The 25,487-nt window shown below is 45.0% G+C and overlaps 1 protein-coding gene across 2 annotated transcripts in view; it reads right to left on the bottom strand.

Annotated features, from left to right (window-relative positions):
* The window catches only part of SOS1 (SOS Ras/Rac guanine nucleotide exchange factor 1), a 75,572-nt gene that overhangs the window by 33,192 nt on the left and 16,893 nt on the right, over positions 1-25,487 (bottom strand). Inside the window, exons 2-6 of one of the 2 annotated variants that reach the window (XM_056853671.1) lie at positions 11,334-11,459; positions 11,065-11,196; positions 2,423-2,587; positions 1,242-1,451; positions 377-520 (exon numbers count right to left, since the gene is read on the bottom strand). In XM_056853671.1, the coding sequence (XP_056709649.1) occupies positions 377-520; positions 1,242-1,451; positions 2,423-2,587; positions 11,065-11,196; positions 11,334-11,459 (777 nt within the window). The remainder of the gene's footprint in view (positions 1-376; positions 521-1,241; positions 1,452-2,422; positions 2,588-11,064; positions 11,197-11,333; positions 11,460-25,487) is intronic. The other variant, XM_056853672.1, reaches the window with a different exon arrangement.

The raw sequence follows: 25,487 nt of genomic DNA, 5'->3' as shown, positions 1-25,487 counted from the left end.
AAATTCCCTTCAGCTGCTGCTCAGCCCTAACCATGGCTAGGGCTAGCACAGATCCAATGCTAAACCATTATTAAAGTCAACAAGGGAAGGGTGGGGGCAATCTGTCCTGCAGAAAAGAGTCTGGCAGCATTATGCCTGTATCAGGTCTTTGAGAAAGCATTATACAACAACAGCTTTGTAGCAAAACACAGTTTTTGCAATTAATCTTCATGCGTAGAGTAACTGGTATCTAACAAGTAACCAAACACTCACAGCTTGGGCAATTCAACTGTTTTTAGCCAGCAAAAACTGTTGATAGAGCAGGTAATGTTTAACACACTTAACACTTATCAGGATGATACAGAATACGGCCAGTAGGACAAGGGATATTACTTACCTCAGCTAAGTCTTCAAAACAGCTTCCTACTAAGGGATGGGGACTGCCTTCATCTGTCATTTCTACTGTGTCTTCAATATGGCCCAACAACTTCACACTGAGTTCATGAATATCTGATATTCGACTAAATATATTTTCCACATCCTGCAAAAAAGGGTTCATAAATGGTAACTGGCAGAGTTGTGAACCTGAAGACATTTTAAATACACGAAATAAAGGACAAATCACAATCACGGCTAGCAATAAGGTCATGCTACTAAGCTACACAGCCATTTTTCCAAAAGACAAATGGAATTGCACATCTGTTGACAGCTCCTAGACTAGTATTTGCAAGATACTGGAAATCAGACTTAAGTCCTACAGTTGATGAGTGGATTCTGAAATGTAAGGAAATCTTTCTCCTAATCAAACTGACAAATTTCAAGAAAGAATGTGATGTGTCACAATTGCAAATAATTTGGGAAATGTTTGTTGTGAAAATATAGTGTCTATGCCTATGTATATATTACATCGTATTTGTGCAACTAAAGCACAAATAAATATTGCAGCAAGTCGCTGGAGAAGCAGAAAGAGCAAATGACTGTACTCTGCACAACTAATCTGGTAACAAAATGTTTCATTGCATTATAGCTTGAGCACTTTCATAACACTATGAGTACTCCTCCCACTTTTGTGCTGCGCTTTCCACAATGATTACGTGTTTTGAATTTTAGGTACTAAAATACTAAATTAACCATGGAAAACTGGACAGATTAGAGGAACATCAGAAAACACAGGTCTCTGACTATTCTGTCTCTTACTATATGTATTATTCCAAATACAAAACCAAAAGTTTTGAAACTATCAAAAAGACTTTGATACTTACATGACCTGAAAACAGTTTGATATTTGTAATAAAAGGCTCTCTAAAAACTTTTATTATGAGATTTAGCTCCCTTATATACTGTCGAACCTCTGCCATGAATGATTTTACAAGATCATAGTAGGTTTGTTCCCCTGAAGTAGAGGGTTCTTCATCAGACAAAGTCAGTGTACTAATATCTTCTACATCCTGATGAAACATATCCATCAACACCTGTTTAAATAAAGGTGGTTAAAGTCAGTTATTTACAATTGAAAAAAATGTGCATTGTAAAAGAATATCGGCAAAATCAAAACAATTGTTAGCCATGTTAAAACAAAGTAAAATTGAATGGTATATCATCTTAAAAATTATATATTTTATCTGACATAAAGAGAATAAAGCCTCCGGGAACAATTGGCAGTTATATACCCAAGCACGGATTGCTTAATCTACTAATGCAGCCATTAACAGCACCTTGTATAGTAACCAGAAAGGGAAGAAGGAAAGCTTAATCTCATATTACAAAGAAACAACTTGCTTCAGAATTCCAAAATGCATAGCAAACATCCAGGTATAATGCTACTGAACAATTACTGATTTATACAAAGTACTACACTATGAGAATGTGAATGTATAGAAATAATTTTATTTAATTAATTAAAATATTTATTCTGTTTTATTCTCTTAGCTCAATGATTTAAAGAGCAATGTAAGGAAACAATGACTAAAACAAGAAGGCATTCACCAGAATGCTTTAAAATTAGCACAGTAATCTAAAATTGTGTGTTGCAAAAAAAAAAAAAGTTATCAAAAGATTTCCGATTTTGCTGAGGACAATTAGATCAGAACCTGGAATGCTCTTCTTGGCTAAATCTGTACTATTATTGTAAGCATTGATCAGTATTCTTTAGACAGCAATTAACAGCACTGGCAATCTTGCATCTCAGACCATTGAGAGGGTATTTATTGAAATGCCTGTTAAATACACTGTAATGCCTGGGAGGTTCCTCAGACCTGGACCACTAAAAGTGTATGCAATAGTAATATGAAACATAGGAAGGCTTCCCTGGAAGTAGAAAGCTTGGAATACTAGGGAATAACTCCAGCAGAACACAAGTAAAAATGCTTAGCTTACATAGTGATGTTTTACTATTCTTTGAATAGAGCAGTATTTAGTAATTACAAATATCAATGATACCTACCTTATCAGCACACATTGCCACTTTAATATCTTGTTTTGTAATTTCATAATGTCTTATATTTCGAACATAATTCCCAACCAACTTTAAGATATCTGCAGAAATGTATTCTAATACTGCCACTATGTAAACAGACACTTGGTGGTCAACTTTATAACCTAGAACTTCCTGAAAATGAGAGAGAGGGAGAGGGAGAGGGAAAATGATTGTTTAATGTTAAAAACTAAAAAAAAATGCATACTTATAAACATCGATAAGCCTATTAAATCAAGAGTAGTGAAGCAGGTTCTGGTTTTTAAGAGATGTTCAACAGGATTAACAACAACTGTGTAGCTCAAATGAATTTACTAGTGCTACAGCAAGCAATTCTTTTAATATCACACAATATAAGTTAGCTATTTAGAATAGAACAGAAATTTCAATGGGGGGAGGAGGGGGGAGGGAGGCCAGTTTAAAGATGTAGCACCATCACTGTCCTCAACCATAAACCTGGCAGAACATCTCTGTCTTGCAAGCCCTGCAGAACTGGGCCAAGTCCCTCAGGGCACAAGTCTAATTTGACAGAGAGTTCCACCAGGCTGGAGCAAGGGCTAAAAATGCCCTGGCTCTGGTTGAGGACAGCTGAACATTCTTAGAGCCAGGAATCACTAATAGATTATTTCCTGCTGATTTTAACGCTCTCTGAGGGGTATACAGGGAGGAATGGTCCTGAAGATACACTGGTCCCAGACTGTTTAGGGCTTAGAAGGTTAACACCAAAACCTTGAATCTGATTTGGAATTCGATCTGGAGCCAGTGCAGCTGGTGAAGCACTGGTTGGATATCAGCTTTCCCTGGTATCCCTGTCAAGACCAGCGCCACCTCATTCTGGACAAGTTGCAGTTTTTGGTGCAGTCTCAATTGTAGCCCTGCATAGAGCGAGTTACAGTAGTCTAGTCTAGAGGTAACCACTGCATGGATCACTGTGGCTAGGCCATTATTAATACATCAGCATAGGATAAGTAAAGGCATTTGATTTAAAACCACATTAGATCCTTCACTGCATGATACACATAATTCATTAAACTAGTAGCACTTTATTGTAAGGACAAATTTCCCTTCTTTTTTGGGCACAGTTATGGGAATTTACAGCATTTGACATGCAGTGAAATGTCATATTACACAACTGACAGTTGACATGTTTACTCCGAAGGAAGGCTAAATGAGCTCAAAGGCGCTTACTCTTTGGTAAATGTGCATAGCCTTGCAAGCTTAAATCACTCAATAGCAATAAAGTGCCTGCAGTCACCAAGGTAAAAATACAAGGCAGATGCCCTGTCCACATATTGCCCTCCAAGGGACTTGCAGCCTCTAAACTCTCTAGCCTTTTTTCCTGCCTTAACTGTCCAAAAGTATTTTTCACTTTTCTTAAGAACATTCAATCTTGCCACTACTTCTCAGTCAACTCACACAACAGTTATTGTTTTATGTGATGAAAAAAGATACAAGAAAGTCTCAAGAGAGTGATTCCCCAGGTTTTTGAAAATCCCAGATGTCTGGCTTGCTAAACAGCTAAACACCTGGGCCTGGATCCACTGAAGACTTCCACAGACAGAAGGAATTTCTATCAGTGAAGCATGAATTTTTTGCCTCTTCTCTACTGAAGCCCAAAATGCTGCTCTACAAGGGACAAGGAACCCTAAAGAACAGCATGATAGTGGTTGGCAGCTTGGGGGCGGGGGGAGAGGGAAGAGACTCAGCAAAATTTACAACCTTTTCTATTCACAGAGTTCTTCCACTGAATCCAACTGCTGGAGTCTGTGAACTGGAAGGGGCCATGACTCAGTGATGGAGCATTGGCTTGGCATGCAAAAGGTCCCCTGCATCTCCAGTTAAAAGGATCAGGTAGAAGGTAACGTGGAAGTCCCCTACCAAGACCCTGGAGGGCTGATATTAGTCAATACTGAGCTTTTAAAAAAGAGCCTTGGCTACTTACCGTGAAGGCTTCTTCTGCTCAGAGGGACGAAGGGCATCTTCATTATGGGTGTTTCCTTTTCCTCTTATCTCGGGAGGCAGGAACCAAATATTTAAATTTTTCTGACCTCTGAGGGTAAACGCCCCCTTGTGATCAGTTAAAGACTTTCCGAGCCTTATATATTTAAGATAGACTGAAGAAACATGTTAGTTATAATTCTATACAAGAAATAAGTTCCTAATAAACATTAACGATGAACCTTTAGGATAACTATAAGTCATGAACCAACAAACAGCGTTTAACTTGAATTGAATGTCAACTGGAAGTTAGATGTAACCATGATTACCTGTAATTTTATTTTATTTGTTTTATTTATATTTTACTGACGTCTGGGCGGGCAAGATGCCCTTCGTCCCTCTGAGCAGAAGAAGCCTTCACGGTAAGTAGCCAAGGCTCTTTCTCGCTCAGAGGGAGAAGGGCATCTTCATTATGGGACATACAAGAGCTGTCCCCCGCCCTTGGGAGGGTTAGACGTCCTGAAGTATACTTTGCAGTACTCGTCTGCCTAAGGCGGCATCTGCTGACAAGTATAGATCTAATTTGTAGTGTCTCACAAATGTGGACACCGAGGACCAAGTTGCAGCCTTACATATCTCTTCCATAAAGCACGGCAGTCGAAGGCTGCTGAAGTAGCCGCACTTCTTCCCAAGTGGGCAGTAACGCCCGCAGGAGCAGGTAGGTTACTTATTCTATAAGCCTGTGTTATGTATAAGGTGATGGTCCTACTAATGGATGCCTTGGACATATGCTTGCCCTTGTCAGGTGGTGAGATATGAACGAATAAGGAGTCAGAGTTCCTAATAATTTTAGTAAGATAAATGTAAACAGGTAGTGCCCTTCTTAGGTCTAGCTAGTGCCAGGCCTTCTCCTTAGGATTCTTGGGGTTAGTGCAGAAGATGTAAGCACTATGTCCTGCTCCCTGTGAAACTTGCAGCTACATTTTGTCCTATCTCAGTGATTGGTTCGAATGGTAGTTGTGTGAGTGCTGTCAAAGCTGTGTGCAGGCTCTAGTTGTGAACCTGTGTCTAACAGGAGGAGCTAAATAACTGACGCCCCTTAAAAAGGCTTTTATGTGATGGTGTTTGGTTAAGCGGTATCCAGATACCTTGGGTACTATGGTAGCTATAGATGCCAGTTGCCTTTGTAGAGTGCAGGTAGCTAGCCCTAAGCTCTGTCCCTCCTGATGGCTTCCTTGTTGTCAATATGGTAGTGACGGCCACCGGGCTATAACCTAGGGCTATAAGTCATCTCCTTTCAGTGCCCGTGCGGTCAGTTTGTACCACCCTGGATTGGGATGGCATATTGGGTCTTGTAGAGGGAGATCTTGTCTGTCTGGAAGTCTCCAATGGTTCTGTATGGACATCTGAATTATAGATGGGAACCACGGTCATCGCAGCCAATATGGAGCTATGAATCTGACTGATGCTTTTTGAAGTCGTACCTTTCTCAATACCCTTGGAGGGAGGGGGGGACCCGTACAGTAGGTCGTGTGGCCCTGGTGACATTAAGAGGTCCATTTGTTCTGCCCCCTGTTGACGGTACATGGAATAGTACCTTGGCAGCTGGTGGATGATGCTGGATGCAAACAGATGAATCTGTGGCGTGCCGAATCTCTGAGTAATAAGTTGAAAGACCTCTGGATGTAGAGACCATTCTGCCTCGCTGATGTCCTGTCTGCTGAGCCAGTCTGCTTGTATGTTGACTGTGCCCTGAATATGTTCTGCTGATTTTGATGAGAGGTTGGACTCGGCCCAAGGAAAAATGTAGTCGCTTCTGAGGATCGTCCTGATTTCTAGGGCACTGATGTGAAGATTCTGTTCTTGATAGTCCATGTTGCTTGAGCCATTGTCCCTTGAGTGTGGCTTCCCAACCTGATAGACACGCGTCCGTGAAGATTTGAATTGGTGTTGGACGGAGATACCAACTTCCTTTCGTCAAATTCTGAGACTGAAACCATCATACTAGTCTTGATCTGACTTCATCGGTCAGGATGAGATTTCTGTCACTTCTTCCTTGGTATGTCTCTTTGGTACGGCCTTAAGAACCATTGAAGAGGTCTTGCTCGTAAGCGTGCCCCTTGAACTGCGGGAATGCATGCAGACATGTGACCCTTCAGTTTGGTCAGGGACATTAGAGAAGGCGACCGGGAATTAATCGCTTTCTTTGCTAGAGATGAAATGTTGTGGATTTTTGTCCACTGGAAGGTATAAGGAGTTTGTCAGTGTGTCTATGTCCATCCCCCATCTCTCTCAATCGTTGGGATGGAACTAAGTGGGTCTTTCTGAAGTTGATTATGACCAGTGTTCTGTTAACCTCTTTAGAACTCTCTCTGAATGATCTATGCTCTGCTAGTTTGAGCTTGCGCAAATCAGAATGTCGTCTGAGAAGGGTGCATTCTCACGCCCTCCTCGCGCAGAGATGTGACTGGTGTGTCCAGAACTTTGGTGAATACTCGAGGAGGGGCGATGATAACCCGAATCGTAAGGCCCTGAATTGGAAGAGGTGTCCCTTGTATGGGAACCGAAGGAAACAACAATGTGCCGGGTGTATTAGAATGTAAGAAAATGCTTTTCCCTGAGGACCTGTGTGACTGACTTTAGTGTCTCCATCCTGAAGCGCTTTAATGGGATAATCTGTTCAGAAACTTGAGGTCTAGGATGGCTTTCCATCCGCCGCCTTTGTTGGGAACAGTAAAGAATACTGAATAGACTCCCAATGTATGCTCTAATGGTGAGACTGGCTCCATCGCCTTGATGTCCAAGAGGCCTCTGAAGTTCTATGGATTTTTTTTTTTTTTTTGGGGGGGGGGAATGTTGGAGATATTACTAGTCGATGTGAAGGAGTGTAAGAAAAACTCTATCTGATAGCCTTGTGAGATAATGTTTGTGACCCAGAGGCCTGGTTGGGAGGTGACCACTGACGGTGTAATAGGCTGAGCCTGCCTTCCACTGACTGGTGGCTGGCGTCACTGTTTGGTTGGGCGGTCGGGTTTATCCCCTTTATTGCCCTGGAAGGTGGAGGATTTTGGAGATTTATTGAATCGTCCTCCTTTACTAAAGGAGCTGCGATTCTGGTTCCGGTGGTTTCTAGGTTGATCAGGTCTGTATCTTTGAAATATGTGGTATGCACGAAAGGACATAGAGGGAGTGATCCCTTGGATTCCTTGCGTAGAAACTTGTCTTTGGTCTCCACTGATATGGGGACCAAATTGTCTCCAAGCAAGGTCTTTCCCTGATACAGGAAGCCCATAATAACCAATTTTGATCTATATACTCCGCTTGCCAGGGGCGTACCCAGAGAGCCTTTCTGGCAGCTGAGGCTGTGGCTAGTGTTCTAGCTGCATATGACATGTTATCTAAGGAGGAATCAGCTAGAAAGAATACCACTCTCGAAAACATGGATGACATGGTATCTAAGGTAGAATCAGCTGGAAGGATACCACTCTCAAAAAAAACATGGATGCCCTTCTGGCATCTGATGCTGCGGCTAGTGTCCTAGCTGCATATGGCATGGTATCGAAGTTCGAATCAGTTAGAAAGAATACCACTCTCAAAAAACATGGGTACTCCTGTAAAGGCGTTTCTTTCTTCCTGTGGAAAAAGTTGATATAACTTCCTAGTCCAAATTATTGCCGCTCTGTATACTAGGGCAGATGTGATAGAAGCGCTTGATAGTGAGTGCCAAGGCCTCTGAGCATTTATGCCTGCTAACTCTGCCTTCCTATCTGTAGGGTCCCTAATCATGGCAAGGCCATGTAACAAGGTTGAAGGAGTGAAGGCAGTGACAGGTGATTCTACTGAAGGCACTTTTAGAATTTTAGAAGCACCGATAAACCAACTATAAAGGCTTCCTAGAGGCTGTGGAGCATTGTATGGGTGCCATTGGTTTCTCCCGCTCTGCTTTCAACAGAGTTAGAAATAATCAAGCGCTGGCACAAACCTATCTGGAGTCTTTTCTCCCACTCTGAGTCCTCTGAGAGATCAAGAGTAGCTAGGTTTTTATGCCAATGCAGAAGGAAATCTTCTGCGTTAAATACTATAGACAGTCTGGGTACCAATTGGCAATTTTGTAACCGTGAATTAGCTTTCAGCGCTGCTTAGGCTGGCCAGCACGTACTCTCTTGGTACTACTTGGACTGGTGATTGGCTCACCAGGATCTCAGGCAGAGGTCTTCCACATCACCTACTACCAGAATTGGCCCTCTGCATGCCAATCCGACGCTCTGCCACTGAGCCACAGTCGTTCCCCTGCTTTGGCTGATATTCTGCCCTTTTAGCAATCAGATTACTGTTTGTGGTGCTGGAGGGTGTGATCCCTACGATCCCTGTATGGATGGGGCAGGATAAGGAGGTTGTACTGCCCTTAAGCCATCTGAGAAGGCGTTTTTAATCAGGGCGGAGAGCTCTGCTCTTACAGGAGTAAAACAGGCTGCATCTATGAGGGGGGGGGGCGAAGTCACCTTACCGGCAGTCGATGTCTCCGTTGATGCTTCCCGTCCTTGAATAATAATAGGCGAGCCGCCTGAGGACGGAGCATTGCGAGGCAAAAAGGCGAGCCGCCAGCCTCCTTCATTTTCCCCGTTTGTGCAGTGTGGGAGAAGTGGCTATAGCCGCTGTGTTCTCCTGGCTGCTTCCCGCTGCTTCCCGTCCTTGAATAACAATAGGCGAGCCGCCTAAGGACGGAGCACGGCGGGCGAGGCAAAAAGGCGAGCCGCCAGCCTCCTTCATTTCCCCCGTTCATGCTGTGTGGGAGGAGCGGCTACCGCCGCTGTTTTCTCCCGGCCGCTTTCTGTTGCGATCTGGCAGTCGCGTCTTTCAGGCGCGGCAGAGCAGCGTGCGTTTTGCAGCAGGCATTTGGCGCGCTTGTTAGCGGTCGAGCCAAGCCGTTTGTACTTGCCTGCGCCGTTCTTGCCGCTTTTGCCTTTCCCTTTTGAGTTTTGGTCCTCAGGTCACCAGAGTGACTGTCCAAGGGTTCATCTAATTGTAGTGGTAAGGCCACTAGCAGGCTAGGGTCTAAATTGGCAGGCGCTATATAGCTGTCCTGATGCCGATCCGCCATTTTTTATTTTTATTTTTTGGCGGGAAAAGACCCTTCTGAGGAGAATAGGCAGAAAATTAAGACAGTAAATAGAATTGAGTAGTAGATTAGTTAGGTTAAGTTTAGGTTTGTTAAAATAAGAATATTTTTAGGTCTAATAAGTAAGGTTAAGGTTTCTCTATTATTTCTGTAGCAGAGAGCTGCTAGAAGGCTGCTCTCCCGTTCAAGGCAGGAAATAGAACTGATCACAAGGGGGCGTTTACCCTCAGAGGTCAGAAAAATTTAAATATTTGGTTCCTGCCTCCCGAGATAAGAGGAAAAGGAAACACCCATAATGAAGATGCCCTTCTCCCTCTGAGCGAGAACAATTATTTATTCAGAACATTTCTAGGCCACCTTTTCTCCCACTTATGGTCCTCAAGGTGGCAAACAGTAAAAACATTAAAAAACAAGTTAAGCACACATATAGATATACACAGAACCATTAAAAACAATTAACGCAAACACAGACCCATGAATGGGAAAGGAGGGTCAGTGAGGGTATGACAGACAAAACAGCAAAGTCTTTGCCTGATGGAGGAATACAATGATAGAAAGGGACAAAGCAATAATGCAAGAGGCTGGCATTGACCTTTAAAGCGGTGTATTGGTTGGGCCAGGGAAAGGATCCTCTCGGACATGGCACCAAAATTATGGAGTCTCTTCCCCAGGGAGATTTGGCAAATGAAAGCACATGAACCTGCCTTATACTGAATCAGCCTACTCTGAAGATGACCACAGTGGTTGGGCAGGTTCCTTTGCGAGCCGGTAGCCCTTAAAGTATGCTGGCCCCAAGTGATACACAGCACCTTTAATTGGGACCAGAAGAAAAACTGGGAGCCAGTGTAGGTGGAGAGGCTTTTGATAAGTAAGGCTTTTGATAAGGTTCCATGTGATATTCTTGTTGACAAGTTGGTAAAATGTGGTTTGGATCCTGTTACTGTTAGGCCAATTTGAGACTGGTTGACACATCACGCCCAAAGAATGCTTGTTAATGGTTCCTCATCGTCTTGGAAAAGAGTGACAAGTTGTGTGCCTCAGGGATCTGTCCTGGGCCTTTGGGGTCAGGAAGGAATTTTCCTCCAAGCTAGATTGACCAGGGATCCTAGAGGTTTTCTGCTTTCATCTGGGCATAGAGCAGGGGTCACTAGTGGGGGAATAGTTGTGAATTTCCTGTGTTGTGCAGGGAGTTGCAGTAGATGACCCTTGGGGTCCCTTCCAGCTCTGTTTCTATGAAAAAGAACTTGATAGACCAGTAGGTAACTCCAAATACAAGCTCAGTGTCAAATCAGAGACAAGGCTCCCCTTCCTTGTCAGAGGAGGTTTGTGGCAGTCCAAAATTTGGCTGGCTGCCTAAAACCCATCTGAAAAGCCTGGATCTATGGTTAGAACCATAAGTAATTGTGATGACGGAATGCCTAGATACAATCTAGATGGATCAAGGTTTTCTTTAACTTAAAAAAACAAACAAGTTTCTGTTCTAAGGGTCTTGATCAGGAACAAACACACGGGTAAATTTTGATAATTGTGCAACACATTATGCAATAGCACTTACTTTTAACAAAGGGTGAATTTTTTCTACTGGGAGGAATAATGGATTTCTTCGCTTCCTCTTTTCAATTGCAGACTGAGCATCCGCTATTGCCCACTTATCAATAGGATGGGGGAAACTTTTTTGTACGCGATCCTATGAAGAAAAGAGGAATTACAGCTTAGAATATGATTAGCATGTATTCAGCAAAACAAAAAAATCAGATGTTCTGGATCATTTTAAAAACCCGACTACAAAGCTCGGAATGATCTATTAATAAATACTAGTTGTACCTCAACATCAAGGACGCTTCTTGGTTGAGCTTGGCACAGCATATTTAACAACTGTAGAATTAACTCTTCAACATACTGCAGAGCATCTTCAGCAGATGACAGTTTAGGGTGCACCTGCATCTGAACCTACATTCAACATAAAAGATTCCATCTTAATGTTCTCACTACAGTTCTAAAGGTCATCACAGGAAAGACTAAATGCAGATTATACAAATGCTTAGTTACATGACTGGCTAGGACATTTTGTTAGAATCTTTAAAATTTCTGGTCCTTGAGTCCAAGGAGATAAGGTAGGATAGAAAAGTTCAAATAAATTATGAAGAAATTTCTGACAGTTCCTATGACTCCTAAACAAACCTTCTGAAATTTAACTTTGTGACAAATTAGAAAATCAGAGCAAAACAAGTGAATGGAAAGAGATAAGGAAAATTAGGACTGTAACGCACCACTACAGATTGCAAACTGGGGATCATGTGACTAAATCATCCTCCAAATTAAAAAAAAATCCATACTTTAAGATAATGAAATACCTCTGGTATAGCATGGCACATAAAGATTTCCTAAATGTGCTGATAGTTCAATTTAAATTAAAAATATATTTAAATTTAAATAATTACAAATAAACCCAGCATTAGAAATGTAGCTACAAAACTGCAGAACCAATATAACTTAGGTGCTGGAGGTTGAGAAAATAAAAAGAATAAAAGTTGAAAACAGAGGCCACAAACACTGTAGCAAACAGAAGGAAGAGATTTTATTAGCTGGGCTCTGAAACAGAAGCTTAGATCCAATAAACCATGAGCACCTCTTCCTGAAAGGTGCTTTCCAGGCCACCTCTGCAGCCTTCTGAAAACCTATTCCTAAAGATTGGCAGACTCTCCAGAACAGCATTGGATGAGACATATGAGAACGGAGCCTTGATTACTTACCGTGAAGGCTCCTTCTCTCCTGAGGCGAAGGGCGTCTTGAGCAGTGGGTTGTTTTCCTTGTTCCATCCGGGGAAGGCAGGATTATAATCTAACTTCCTGTCCCCCTGGTGGGAAAACAGCCTGCAGAAGCCCAGTTACCGGCTTGCCTAGCTCAATGGACAGGAATGAGAATTGAAAACTGAGAACATTAATAATACCAACAACAGCAACAGAGTAAAGGGAGAACTAAAGAAACCTTAGTTTGCTCAACCTGTGGACGACATTCGTCCTTGTGTATGCATACTGAACAAATCACTATTAGAAGGTTTGGTATTCTTTCAATTCTTTGCCCAGGGTGGGCAAGACGCCCTTCGCCTCAGGAGAGAAGGAGCCTTCACGGTAAGTAATCAAGGCTCCGTTCTCCTCTGAGGCAAGGGCGTCTTGAGCAGTGGGACCTTCAAGAGCTTCCAAATGGGTGGGTTAGGAACCTTCTTCAACCACATGCTGCAAGACCCTCCGGCCGAAGGCTGCTTGTGCAGAGGACCATGTGTTGATCTTGTAATGTTTAATAAAGGTAGAAATTGTACACCATGTGGCGGCCTTACAAATTTCTTCTAGTGGTGCTTGCCTGTTAAAGGCTACGGTTGTGGCTGCACTACGCAGAGAGTGAGCTGTAATGCCATCTGGTACTGTAGTCCCACTGGCCTTTGTATGCTTCTATGATGCAATGTTTAAGAGTGTAACTAATTGCTGCTGTGGACATCCGTTTTCCCTTAGTGCAGGGGTGGGGAACCTTTTTCCTGCCAAGGGCCATTTGCACATTTATGACATCATTCAGGGGCCATACCAGGTGTAGATCTCCCGGTGGGGGGGGAAGAGGTGAGGGTTGCCAGGTCTCCAGCCACCACCTGGAGGTTGGCAACCTCAGGGGAGGCCACACAGAGAAGGCCTGCGGGGTGCCCCCCTCCCCCCTCCCAGATGGAAGGGCAGCCAGCAGTGGGCCCGAGCAAACGAGGTGCCAGGGAGGCGCAGCCCACAGTTGATCGGTAAGGGAGGAAGGAAAACAGAAAGAGGAAAAGGGAGGGAGGGAGAAAGGGAGAGAAAGGGAGAAAGAAATGGAGAGAGAGGGAGAAAGAAAGAAAAGGACGGAGGGAGACAAAGAAAAGGACGGAGGGAGACAAAGACAAGAGACAGAAAAAGAGGGAGAGAAAGGAGAAAGAGTGACAGAAAAAGAGGAAGAAAAGAGAGAAAAGCCTCCCCCCCACACACACCCGTTGGCCCCACGCGACCGGGCCCTAGCCTCCCCTGCCCACACACACCCGGCGGCACACAGAGCCCCGCGCGACCGGGCCCCAGTCTCCATGCCCTCTCCTCCCCAGAGTCCACAAAAGGGCCCCCCAAAGCCCAATCGGCTCCTGCATGCATGCTCTGCCGCCGGGAGCCGCCAGCCTCTTTCCCCCTCCCTCTCGCTGCTCAACAGCAGACAGTCGGCGAGAGGAGGTCCAAAGGGCGCCGCAGCGCCGCTGTAAGCCGTGGTGCCAGGAACACCCTCTGGGAGGGCCGGCCTGCGCCCCGCCTCTGCAGCAGGGTCCCAGAGCTCCTGAGGGCCACAAAAAATGTCCTCGGGGGCGCATATGGCCCCCGGGCCTGAGGTTCCCCACCCCTGCCTTAGTGGGACTGTTGATGCCTATGAACATATAGTTCGATTGTCTGATATCGGCTGCTCTACTGATGAATGTGCGTATCGCTCTCCTAAGGTCCAAGGAATGCCAGGCGCGTTCCTTAGAACAAGATGGTTTTGGACAAAAGGATGGTAAATTTATTTCCTGCGATTTGTGGAATGGCGAATTCACTTTTAGACGGAAGGTCGGATCTGGTCTCAGGACCACCTTATCTCTGTGAAACACACAGAGGAGCTCTCTGATGGATAGGGCTCTAATTTCCGACACCTGCCTAGCCGAGCTGATAGCAACCAAGAACAAACCTTAATCCGAAGATATTTGAGGGGCACTGATGGGAGAGGCTCGAAGGGAGCAGCGGTGAGTGCGTTCAGCACTAGGTTGAGGCTCCATGAGGGGAAATGATGTACAACCAGTGGTTGTGTTTGAGAAACTCCTTTGAGAAAGGCTGGGTCTAGATGTAGGGACCCCTTCTGTGACAGGGATTACTGTGGTTATTGCCGCTATTTGTCTTTTCAAGGTGGAAGCTGAAAGCTTTAAGCGTACTCCCTCCTGTAGGAATTCTAGGATTTTTTGTATCCCTGGATGTAAGGGATCGACTTTTTTCCTTCTCGCCCAACGTACAAATGCCTTCCATGAGGCGTTGTAGATTCGTCGGGTGGCTGGACGCCACGCCTCCATAATGGTGGCTGCGACCTCCTGAGACTAACCCTTGTCTAACAGGAGTCCCCTTTCAAGTGCCAGGCGGTTAAACAAAACCATGTGGGGTCTGGGTGAACTAATGGCCCCTGACGGAGAGTTCCCCAGTGAGTTGGAATCCTCCATGGTTTCTGGACTGACAACTGTTGAAGAGTTGCAAACCACGGTCTGTGGGGCCAAAAGGGAGCTATTAGTATGACGCTGGCCTTCTCCTGAAAAATTTTTCTTAGGACTTTGGGTAGAATGGGTAAGGGCGGGAAGGCATACAGAAGGCCTTTGGGCCATGGGCTGGTCAGAGCATCCATTCCCTCCGGGTTCGGATGGAAGTACCTTGTGAAGAATCTTGGTAACCTGCTGTTTGCGTCTGAGGCGAACAAGTCTACCTGAGGTGCGCCAAATTTGGTGGTAATTTGCTGAAAGGCATCTTGATCTAGTGACCACTCTCCCTCATCTACGGTCTGGCGGCTTAGCCAGTCCGCCTGGACGTTGAGGGCCCCTTTTATATGCTCTGCCCGTATTGACTTGAGGTGTACCTGTGCCCATGTGAATAATGCTACCGCCTCCAGATGTAGGGAGGAGGATCTGGTCCCTCCCTGCTTGTTTATGTGTGCTTTGGTCGTGGTATTGTCAGTCCTCACGAGGACATGATGACCTCAGAGGACTGACGAGAACTTGAGTAGAGCTAGTTTGACCGCTCTCATTTCTAGTAAATTGATGTGAAGTTTGGTCTTGGCTGGGGACCAACGACCTTGGGTTATGTGTCTGTTGAGGGTGGCTCCCCATCCCTCCAGACTGGCATCTGTAAACAGTTGTAATGGCTCGTCGTGAATGTATTGACTTGCCTTCTGTAGGTTTGACAGGCGAGCCCACCAACGTAGGATCTGCTTTGCCTTCTGGGATATGCGCATAGGCCTGTCCCTCTTTTTGGCTATGTCTTTTTGGAACGGCCGTATTAACCACTGGAGTGGTCTCGAGTGGAAACGGGCCCAGGGCACCACCGCTATACAAGCAATCATGAGACCTAGGAGTCTTGCCAGACGCATTAGACGGGTCGACCGTGATCTGATTATGGATGATGCTAGGGTGACAATTTTGTGTATCCGTTCGGGAGGCAAAGAAAGGGAATTCTCATGGGAATCTATCCGAACCCCCAGGTGTACCATAGAATGGGCGGGTGTCAAGGAACTCTTGTTGAAGTTGACTATATATCCATGCTCCTGGAGCACCTGTACTAGTCTTCTAGTGTGATGTATGGATTGTAGCCTGGATTGGACACAAATCAGGATGTCGTCCAGGTACGCATGTACCTGGATCCCTTCCTGTCTGAGAGCCGCTACGACCGTCACGAGGATCTTCGTAAAGACTCTGGGGGCGGAAGCCAGGCCGAAGGGCAGGGCCCTGAACTGGAAATGGAATCGACCAGTTGCAAAACGGAGGTACCGTTTGTGTTGTGTATGAATGGGCACATGGAGGTAGGCCTCGGTTAAGTCTACTGCCGTCATGAACGTGCCGGGTCGTAGTGACTCTACGATTGATCGTAGGGCTTCCATCCTGAAATGTTTCCGTGCTATCCTTTTGTTCACGTACTTGAGGTCCAGGATGGCCCTCCAGTCCCCGTTTTTCTTGGGGACGGTAAAAAAGATGGAGTAGACCCCTTGGTGCATTTCGTGTATGGGTACCTGCTTCTATGGCCCTGATCTGGAAGAGATGTTGTATGGCCCTGATTGTTCTGGCACGCTTTTCCCTCTTGAGGGACGTCGGGGAAAGGATAAATCGGTCGCGTGGCTGGTGGGTGAATTCCAGGAGGTAACCCTCTGATAGGATTCTGGAGACCCAGTTGTCCGGGTTGGAGGCTAGCCACCTGGTTCTGAAATACTGAAGCCTCCCCCCGACCCCTGTAGGGTTGATGTCACTGGGTATTTGGTTTGGTGAATGTGTCACCTTTATCGGTTCTGTTGTGATTTTGGGATCTTTGAAACCTTCCGCCTCTTCGAAAGGGCTGGAAAGTACTCCAGGATCCCCTCTTGAATTCAGGTCTATATCTAGATTGGACTCTAGAGGAACGAAAGGGTGGATAGTTAAAAGACCTCTGTTCCTTTCGGATTTGTCTAGGCATGGCTTGCTTTTTATCCTTGGTTTCCACAAGGATCTTATCCAATTTTTCACCGAATAGTTTTTCCTCTTGAATAGGGTAGGCCATGAGGGTGGTTTTGGCTCTAAAGTCTGCTGGCCAAGCTCTTAGCCAGAGAGCCCTTCTCAGTGATGTGACAGAGGCCATGGACTGAGCTATGAACGACATGGAGTCTAAGGAGGCATCGGCCATTAAGCTGACCACGCTTAACACTCTTTCCAATCCTCCAACAACTCTGTGGTTCTCCTCGGGAACCAACTGAATGAGTTTTTTGACCCAGAGGTATGAAGCTCTAGCAAAGATGGACATAGTAGCACTGGATTGAATTGCTAGAGCCGAGGCCTCATGTGATTTCCTGGCCAGGGAGTCAGATTTTCTGTCCAGCTGGTCACGTAAGGCCCCCACCCCATCCTCCGGGACTAGACCTGGGTTCTGAAGGTCAGCCACCGGGGCATCTACGAGGGGTACCTTGAACATGGACATGGCGTGTGGTGCAAGAGCGTACAGCTTCTTTATATTAGGTGGCACCTGTTTTGTAGAGGATGGATTAGCCCACTCCTCTCTGACTGTTCTTGAAAAGAGTTCAGGGAAAGGAACCAGGTTATTGGACACTTTGTTTCTGGGAAAGCACTCCTTAACCCCCTGTTTTAGTTTGGGTTTGGATTCCTCTGAGGTGACATCCTCTTCGTTTAAATCCAAAGCCAGGATGGCTTTGGCTAATAGTCCCTGATAGTCTTCTCCACTAAATAGTCTGGTAGATTGCTCCTCCGACTGAGAGGACTCTGCCTCTGAGTCGAATTCCCCTTCTTCTCTCCCTTCATCGGAATCTACAGATGATGCTGCGGACTCTTTGATTTGTCTGTGGCTCTATTCCCACGTTGGCGAACCTATGGCATGCGTGCCGCAGCTGGCATGTGAGCCCTCTCTGTGGGCACGTGCGGACCCGTCGCGTCTGCCTAGGGCTGTGCCGTGTTGCCGTGGTGAGGGCGCTGAGGGCGGTGCTCCTTCTCCCCAAGCCCATGCTCCCCAAGCCTGCGCAGGGCAGCTCAGCTGTTTTTTCGGGGGCCCGCGGGTTTTCAGTTTGGACCGGGAGACTGTGGCCGAGCACCTTGCCAGGCCCCCCCCTCTCAGCTGAGCTGCGTCTTCAGTTTGTCTAAAAAGCATTTAGAAAATTCTACAACATTTGCAGACAATCATAGAAGCCATCGGGAAATCTACAAGGAATTTTCTAGCATTGTAGCAGCTGCAAAGGTGAATTTCAGTAACAGATTTTTACAGTTCCGTAAGATGGAGACAACCCTGTGTTTTCTTACTTCTCCAGATAAAGCCAAATTTGAAGAACTTGATCTTTCCTGCCTACACTGGTTAGATTTAGAAAATCTGGAAATGGAGCTAATAGAATTTCAAGAAAGCTCTATCTTGAAAAATAAATTCTATGACCTGCGTGAAACACTTGAGAAGATAGAAGGGATGACAAAGGACAGCACAGTTAGTTCTGAAAATGAAATCCTTAGTGTGGAACTCTCTGCCAAATAATTTTAAGTCAATGAAAGACTTGGGATTGCTTTCCTTACTTTGTTTGGATCATCTTATGCTTGTGAGCAGCTGTTTTCCGCTTTGAATTATATCAAATCTGACACCAGAAACAGGCTAACAGATGACCTGAGTGATGCATGTGTTGCTGTCAAACTTACAAAGCATGAGCCAAGGGTAGACAAATTATCAGCATGCACACAACAGCAAAAATCACATTAATTGTTCAAAAAATTTGACGATGTCCTCAAAGATGTCACAAAAATGGTGAATTACATTATGGCTCGTGCTCTGAATTGTTGACAGTTTCGAGCACTTCTTGAGGAGGTTCAGGCACATAATTGTTTACTTATGTACAATAATGTCCGGTGGCTGAGTCCTGGAGAGATGATTGCCAAATGCAAACTTTAACTTTCAATAAAAAGTTGTTTGTATCATTGAAAGCTCTGTTATTGTGTTTTTCTTTTAACGCAAAATATGTGAATGTATGAGTTGTTTTTTCTAAACTAAAACCTCAGTATTCAGGTTAAATTGCCGTATTGGCACTTGGCGATAAATAAGTGGGTTTTGGGTTGCAGTTTGGGCACTCGGTCTCTAAAAGGTTCGCCATCACTGCTCTATTCCTTTTGATTTCAGTGCAGCCTTAGTTGGCCACTGAGAGGAGGTAGAAGCCTGTAATTGGGAGGAGGAAGAAGCTTGTGTCTGATTTTGGACTGATTCCTCTTCCCTGTTACTCAGGTAGTGGGAAAGGGTAGTGGAGGGAGACTGCAGGGGACCCGGCCAGGGAAAGGGAGGAATTCTTAATTGGCAAACCTGAAAGGCTTGCCATTGTCTGTGTAGTGCCAGATTAACCAAATCATCTGCCTCCTGCTGGGACAAACACCGATCGCCCGCTGCATATACAAGGGAGGGAGAGGGTACGTTACCAACTCCAGGCAGTGAGGCATTTGAAGAACCCGGGAGGGCAGATAGAGCTGCGCTCACGGCAAGAGTAGAATAGGTGGGAGACTTCTTCCCGGCTTTCTTGGACTTAAAGTTGTAGCCGCCTGCGGTTTTTAAGCCGTACTTCTTCTTTTTGGCCCCCTGTTGCCACAGCATGGCTTTCCTGCCTTTTTGGGCGCCGACAGTAGCAGTCCGACTTCCTCGCTCTGCAGCGTATTTGCAGAGCTGTGATTCCCGAAGGGCTCGCTATTGGGGCCGTTGGGTGAATCGGACTTGATGAGGGTAGATTTAACTAGCCTGACTCGGTAGTCCTCTACCAAAAGCAAATCATCCTCCCGGGGACTAATGGTGACGGCCATTTTAGATTTCTCAAAAGAACCTCCCAGAGAAAAAAAAGCCACAACGGGAGGGTTGGGAGGGGAGTAGAGGACAGAAGATAGAGTAGGTATGAGGTATAGAATAACAATAGACAGATAGGCTAGAATAGAATATAGTAATTACCCTACACTGACTAAATCACGGAGCTGTGCTACAGAGCCTGCTTCCCCTTAGAAGGCAGGAGGTAACTGGGCTTCTGCAGGCTGTTTTCCCACCAGGGGGACAGGAAGTTAGATTTTAGTCCTGCCTTCCCCGGATGGAACAAGGAAAACAACCCACTGCTCAAGACGCCCTTGCCTCAGAGGAGAACTGCCTTTCTCCCGTGCAAGCAAGCAAGTACTAGCACGCCATTGGATCCAGCCAGATCTCAGCATTTTCATGCAGAGAAATTTTATGAGGGGGGGAAACTCAGAAGAGAAACATCCCTATGATGGAATTACAAAACAGCAATATATGTGAACATTAAGATCCATTTCATAATACTATAAAAGACTTCAATGTGATTTCATCATTATACACTCCTACAGGTGGACATACAACCAACCAGTCAAAAAATACATGGACTGTTCAAATACTGCCAGGTATTTTTTAAAGCAGTAACTTAATTACAATAAGACAATACCTTAATCAACAGTCCTTTCATTTTGCTTTTTCCTAAAACAGTGGGGTCAGCCTTCAACTACACCTATATCTAATAGAACTATATACATATAGTTTCTGCAGAAAACAAGATGAAATCACAGGCAATAGCAAATCTTTGGCAATGGTGACTGGCTGTGCTCCTGTTATGAGATGCTTGCAGTAGTAACAGGTGGTCACTAAGAAAAGCTGTTGCTATGATGATAGGCTTGCTCTTGACAGCTGCAAGGCTAGAGAGCAAGCATCCTTCATTCCTACCCTTTCTAACAAATGACACCATAATTAAAGTCCTAGATTCCATCCCCTAGAAAGATAATCAAGGGGTGAAATCTTTTTCACTGTTTCCTCAGAGAAATCTAGGACTCAAGCAAAGGGGAAGAAGAGTTGGAGTACGCAGAGTCTCAACTGGACCACTGCATTCTAACAGAACTTTCCCCAGACTTTTGTCAAAGGCAGTATACACACTGCAGGTTTCGTTTAGAAGAAAAGCAGGTGAAAGGAAGGCAACATCTTAATCAAAAGGGCCATGGAGATGTTCCCTCAAGACCCTGCAAAACACTAACATTTTCTTTTCCTGAGTTTTTTTGTCAAGATAGACAAATCCTGGTTAAATCCTGCCCAATCCAAGAAGATACACAAGCTAGTGAATTAGCTGTATTCATTACCAACCCCAATTATATTTATTTACTTAATTTATACCCCACCTTTCTCCCTAGTAGTACCCACAGCAGTGATTAGTAGATGTGTCTGTAGTGGTACAGCCAGTTCCATTGTTATTCCACAGAAGGAGGTCTCAAGGATGATACAATAAAAGGACTGAGATAGTAATTAAAAGCAACCAACTACCCCAAAGCTTCTCTCACAACCTCAGTCTTTGTTAGGGTTACATACGTGCAACCAGAAGAACCTGTATCTTTAAAGGGCTTTCCCTAGCAGGTAAAGAAATCTATTTTTTTTAAATCAGTAGCTCAGATGAGTGATTCATGTTAGCCATTTGGATGCCAGAGCCATGGCATTCAACAGTGTGACTAGGAGTAACATTTAGCTGAATCTGTCCTAGACCCCTTTCATTCTGGTTTCAAACCAGGTGACAGGACAAAAACTGCACTGGTGACCCTAGTGGGCAACTTCCATCTAAATGAAGACAAAGGTGATACCTCTTTTACCAGACTTATCATCAGCCTTTGATACAGTGGACCATGACATCCTATTGAAACCTTTGGAGATATAAGTAAGGATTGAAGGTTCAAATCATTCTTTTAGGGGAAGAACTCAGAAGGCTGCTGTTGGGGACAAGTTTTCTATTGTGTGGGACTTATGGGGTACCATAAGGCTAAACCTTAGGAGAAATAAATTGTGATTTTGGAATAGAACATCATCAATTAGCTGATAACACCCAGCTCTGTATCTCTTTATACAAATTGCCTGATGACAGGGTAGAAACTCTGAACCAATGCCTAACTCCTGTAGTTAATGGCTAAGGGTAAACAAGCTATACTGAATCCTGACAAGATGGGGAAGGCCAAGATCCAGAAGGACAAGGTGTTCCCCACTTCTGATGAGATCCAGATAACTTGGTGAAGAGCCTGGAGTGATATTCAATTCAGCTTCATTGCTGGAGAAGCAAGCTGTGCAGCTGAAAAAAGGCATCCTACCAAACTCCACTTAGCTTGGAAAATGGCTCTCTACAGAGATGCTACTGACTTGGTGATATGGATCCATGCTATGGCTAACTTGAGGCTAGATTACAGTAATGCACTCTACAGGGCTCTGCTTTTAAAGACAACTTGGAAAGTTGAGCTGGTAGACAATGTGTGTCCTGACTACTATTGGGTGCTAAATGGAATCTGCATAATACTCCCTTTCTACAGACATTCCATAGGTTAGTTATCAGGTTCAATTCAGGTTTCTAGCTATCATCTACAAAGCCTTGAAAGGCCATGGCCCCACATGATTGAAGGACTGCTTCTCTCTTGCTATTCTCCACTGTGACAGCTCTATTCATCTGAGCAAAGTTTTTTGAAGGTGTCACCCTGCGAACAGGTAAAATTGCCAACTGCCCATTCATGCACATTCTCTATTGTGGCTCCTACATTATGGAACCATCTGCCTATCGTTTAGCTAAATGTGCAAACTAGAATTGTTCAAGAGGGAATTCTTGTAGTGTGAGCAAAGCAGCAGTGTTATGATCAGCTCAGGAGGTGATTTCCATTAGGGATAAAGTTTTTCCTACACTTGCTTCCTTAAACAGATATGTTTGCACACACTGTTCTTCCCCAACCTTGTTCAATAGTCCCAGCCCGACTGCATTATTTTGTCTAACTAGGAACCTTTGCTATTAGATTCAAATGTTATCATCACTTGTAATCTACTTACTGATGCTATCATATTTTGTAATACACTTAGTAATTGACTGAAAAGTGTTTTTAAATCGTATTTCTAATCCACCTTGAGTCCCAGTGAGAAAAGCAGCCTATACATGAAAATCATCATGATCAGGAAGCAGACCCAGGTTTGACCCAGTTGATGATCATCTTTCTGGGGTTCAAAGTTATTTGGAGAGTCATTAGAAACAGTGTGATTGAAGACAGGCATTAAAAGAAAGCCTTCCCTATCATCAAGCAGGATGACAAAAAGATCAAGGTCACAGCCATTCTAGACTCCCAGACAAGCCTGACAGTTGAAGGAGTACAACAGGTTCAAACCCAGATGGCAAATATCCAAAGCATTATTCTTCACCAGAGGACACAAGCAGATGCCCACAGATGGACATCTGTCACCCTGGAGATGTGGGTTAGGGAGACAGTCTCACTAGGTTATGCCATGGAATTTGCCAGACACCTAAAGTCTTCTCTGAAATCCAGGTCCAGACAGAAACATCTCCTAACTCTAAAACCTATTCATCATCTCCTACAGGAAGAAGTAATAAAGACTATTGCAAGGGATCAGAGGCACTTGGGGGTTTACTCAGTTCTTTTAGTTCTGAAATGGAGCCTTGGATACTTACTGTGAAGGCTCCTTCTCTCCTGAGGCGAAGGGCGTCTTGAGCAGTGGGTTATTTTCCTTGATCCATCCGGGGAAGGCAGGACAAAAACCAAACTTCCTGTCTTCCTGGCGGGAAAATAGCCTGGAGCAGCCCAGTTCCCGACTAACCTAGCTTATTGGACAGGAATTATAACCGAAAACTGATAACATAATTAACCTGAACAGGAAGTATAGATAACGACAAACGATACGTGAGGGATAGAAAGGCAAGATCCCGCCATCCCACACTAGGATATATAAACCGAACAGTCTAGGTATTGTAGAGGTTATTACTACAGTCTAGGTATTGTAGAGGTTATTACTACTTCTTTTAGATTGCGCCTTATGTAGAGTGAAGTTCCCCTAAACGTCTGTTTAATGTTACGGGTGGGCAAAACGCCCTTCGCCTCAGGAGAGAAGGAGCCTTCACAGTGGGTATCCAAGGCTCCATTCTCCTCCGAGGCTCCAGGCGTCTTGAGCAGTGGGACCTTCAAGAGCTCCCAAAAGGGTGGGGTAAGGAACTTCCTAGACAACCTGTTGTAACACCCTTCGTCCGAAGGATGCTTGAGCAGAGGACCATGTATTGATCTTATAATGTTTAATAAAGGTTGAGACCGTGGACCAGGTTGCTGCCCTACAAATCTCTTCTAATGGAGCCTGTTTGTTAAAGGCGGCCGTAGTTGCTGCGCTACGAAGGGAGTGAGCGGTTATGCCTTCAGGTACAGGAGAACCGGCGGCTTTATAGGCCTCAACGATGCAGAGTTTGAGGGTGTAGCTGATCGCTGCTGCAGACATGCGTTTGCCTCTATTGGGATTGGAGATGCCTAGAAACAAGTAATCTGATCCCCTGAATTCTGCTGTCCTACGGATAAAAATTTTAAGCGCCCTCCTAAGATCTAGGGAGTGCCAGGCGCGCTCTTTGGCACAGGAGGGTTTTGGACAAAAGGAAGGTAAATTGATTTCTTGAGCGGAGTGGAAGGAAGAATTTACCTTTGGTCGAAAGGTCGGGTCCGGCCTTAAGACCACTTTATCTCTGTGAAACACGCAGAGGCCTTCCCTGATTGACAATGCTCTAATTTCCGAAACCCTTCTAGCAGACGTGATGGCCACTAGGAATAGGACCTTCATACGCAGAAATTTTAAAGGCACTGTGTCCAAAGGCTCAAATGGAGCCGAAGTCAGTGCATTAAGAACTAGATTAAGGCTCCATGAAGGAAACCTATGTGTGACCGGAGGTTGGGTCTGTGAGACCCCTCTTAGGAAGGCCACTATGTGCTTGTGTCTGGAAGTGGAATATCCTTCTAAAGAGGGGATTACTGTGGCGATTGCGGCAATTTGCCTTCTCAATGTGGAGGCTGATAGTTTTAGCCGTACTCCCTCTTGAAGGAACTTTAAAATCCCTTGTATCCCTGGGTTTAAAGGATCGGTCTTCTTTCTTTTTGCCCAGCGCACATATGCTTTCCATGAAGCATTATATATACGCTGAGTGCTTGGGCATCGCACCTCCATAATGGTGTCTATGACCTCCTGAGAATAACCTTTATCTAACAGGAGTCCCCGTTCAATAGCCATGAGGTTAGACAAAACCACGCGGGGTCTGGATGTACTAAGGGCCCCTGACGAAGTGTTCCCCATTGCGTTGGGATTCTCCATGGTTCCTGTGTTGACATCTGTAAAAGTGTTGCAAACCACGGTCTGCGAGGCCAAAAGGGGGCAATGAATATGACCTTGGCTCTTTCTTTCTGTACCTTTCTCAGTACCTTTGGTATTATTGGTAGAGGGGGAAAGGCATACATCAAGCCCATCGGCCAAGGGCTGGTGAGGGCGTCTGTCCCTTCCGCTTTCTGATGAAAGTAGCGGGTGAAGAATCTTGGCAGTTTGTTGTTTTCGCCTGAAGCGAATAAATCTACCTGTGGAACACCAAACTTGGAAGTAACGAGCTGAAAAGCATCTAGCTCTAGAGACCACTCCCCTTCGTCTACGGTTTGACGGCTGAGCCAGTCCGCCTGGACGTTGAGGGTTCCCTTTATGTGTTCTGCTCTGATCGATTGTAGGTGTGTTTGTGCCCAGGTGAATAATGTCACTGCTTCCATATGTAGGGAGGACGATCTCGTTCCTCCCTGTTTGTTGATGTGTGCCTTTGTAGTGGTGTTGTCGGTCCTCACAAGAACATGATACCCTCTGAGGGAATCGGAGAACTCTATCAGGGCTAACCTTACTG

This window comes from Euleptes europaea, chromosome 7 (assembly GCF_029931775.1).
Source record: "Euleptes europaea isolate rEulEur1 chromosome 7, rEulEur1.hap1, whole genome shotgun sequence".
Lineage (NCBI taxonomy): Eukaryota > Metazoa > Chordata > Lepidosauria > Squamata > Sphaerodactylidae > Euleptes > Euleptes europaea.
The sequence above is the reverse complement of the archived record's forward strand: the minus strand, read 5'-3'. Positions and strand labels throughout refer to the sequence as shown.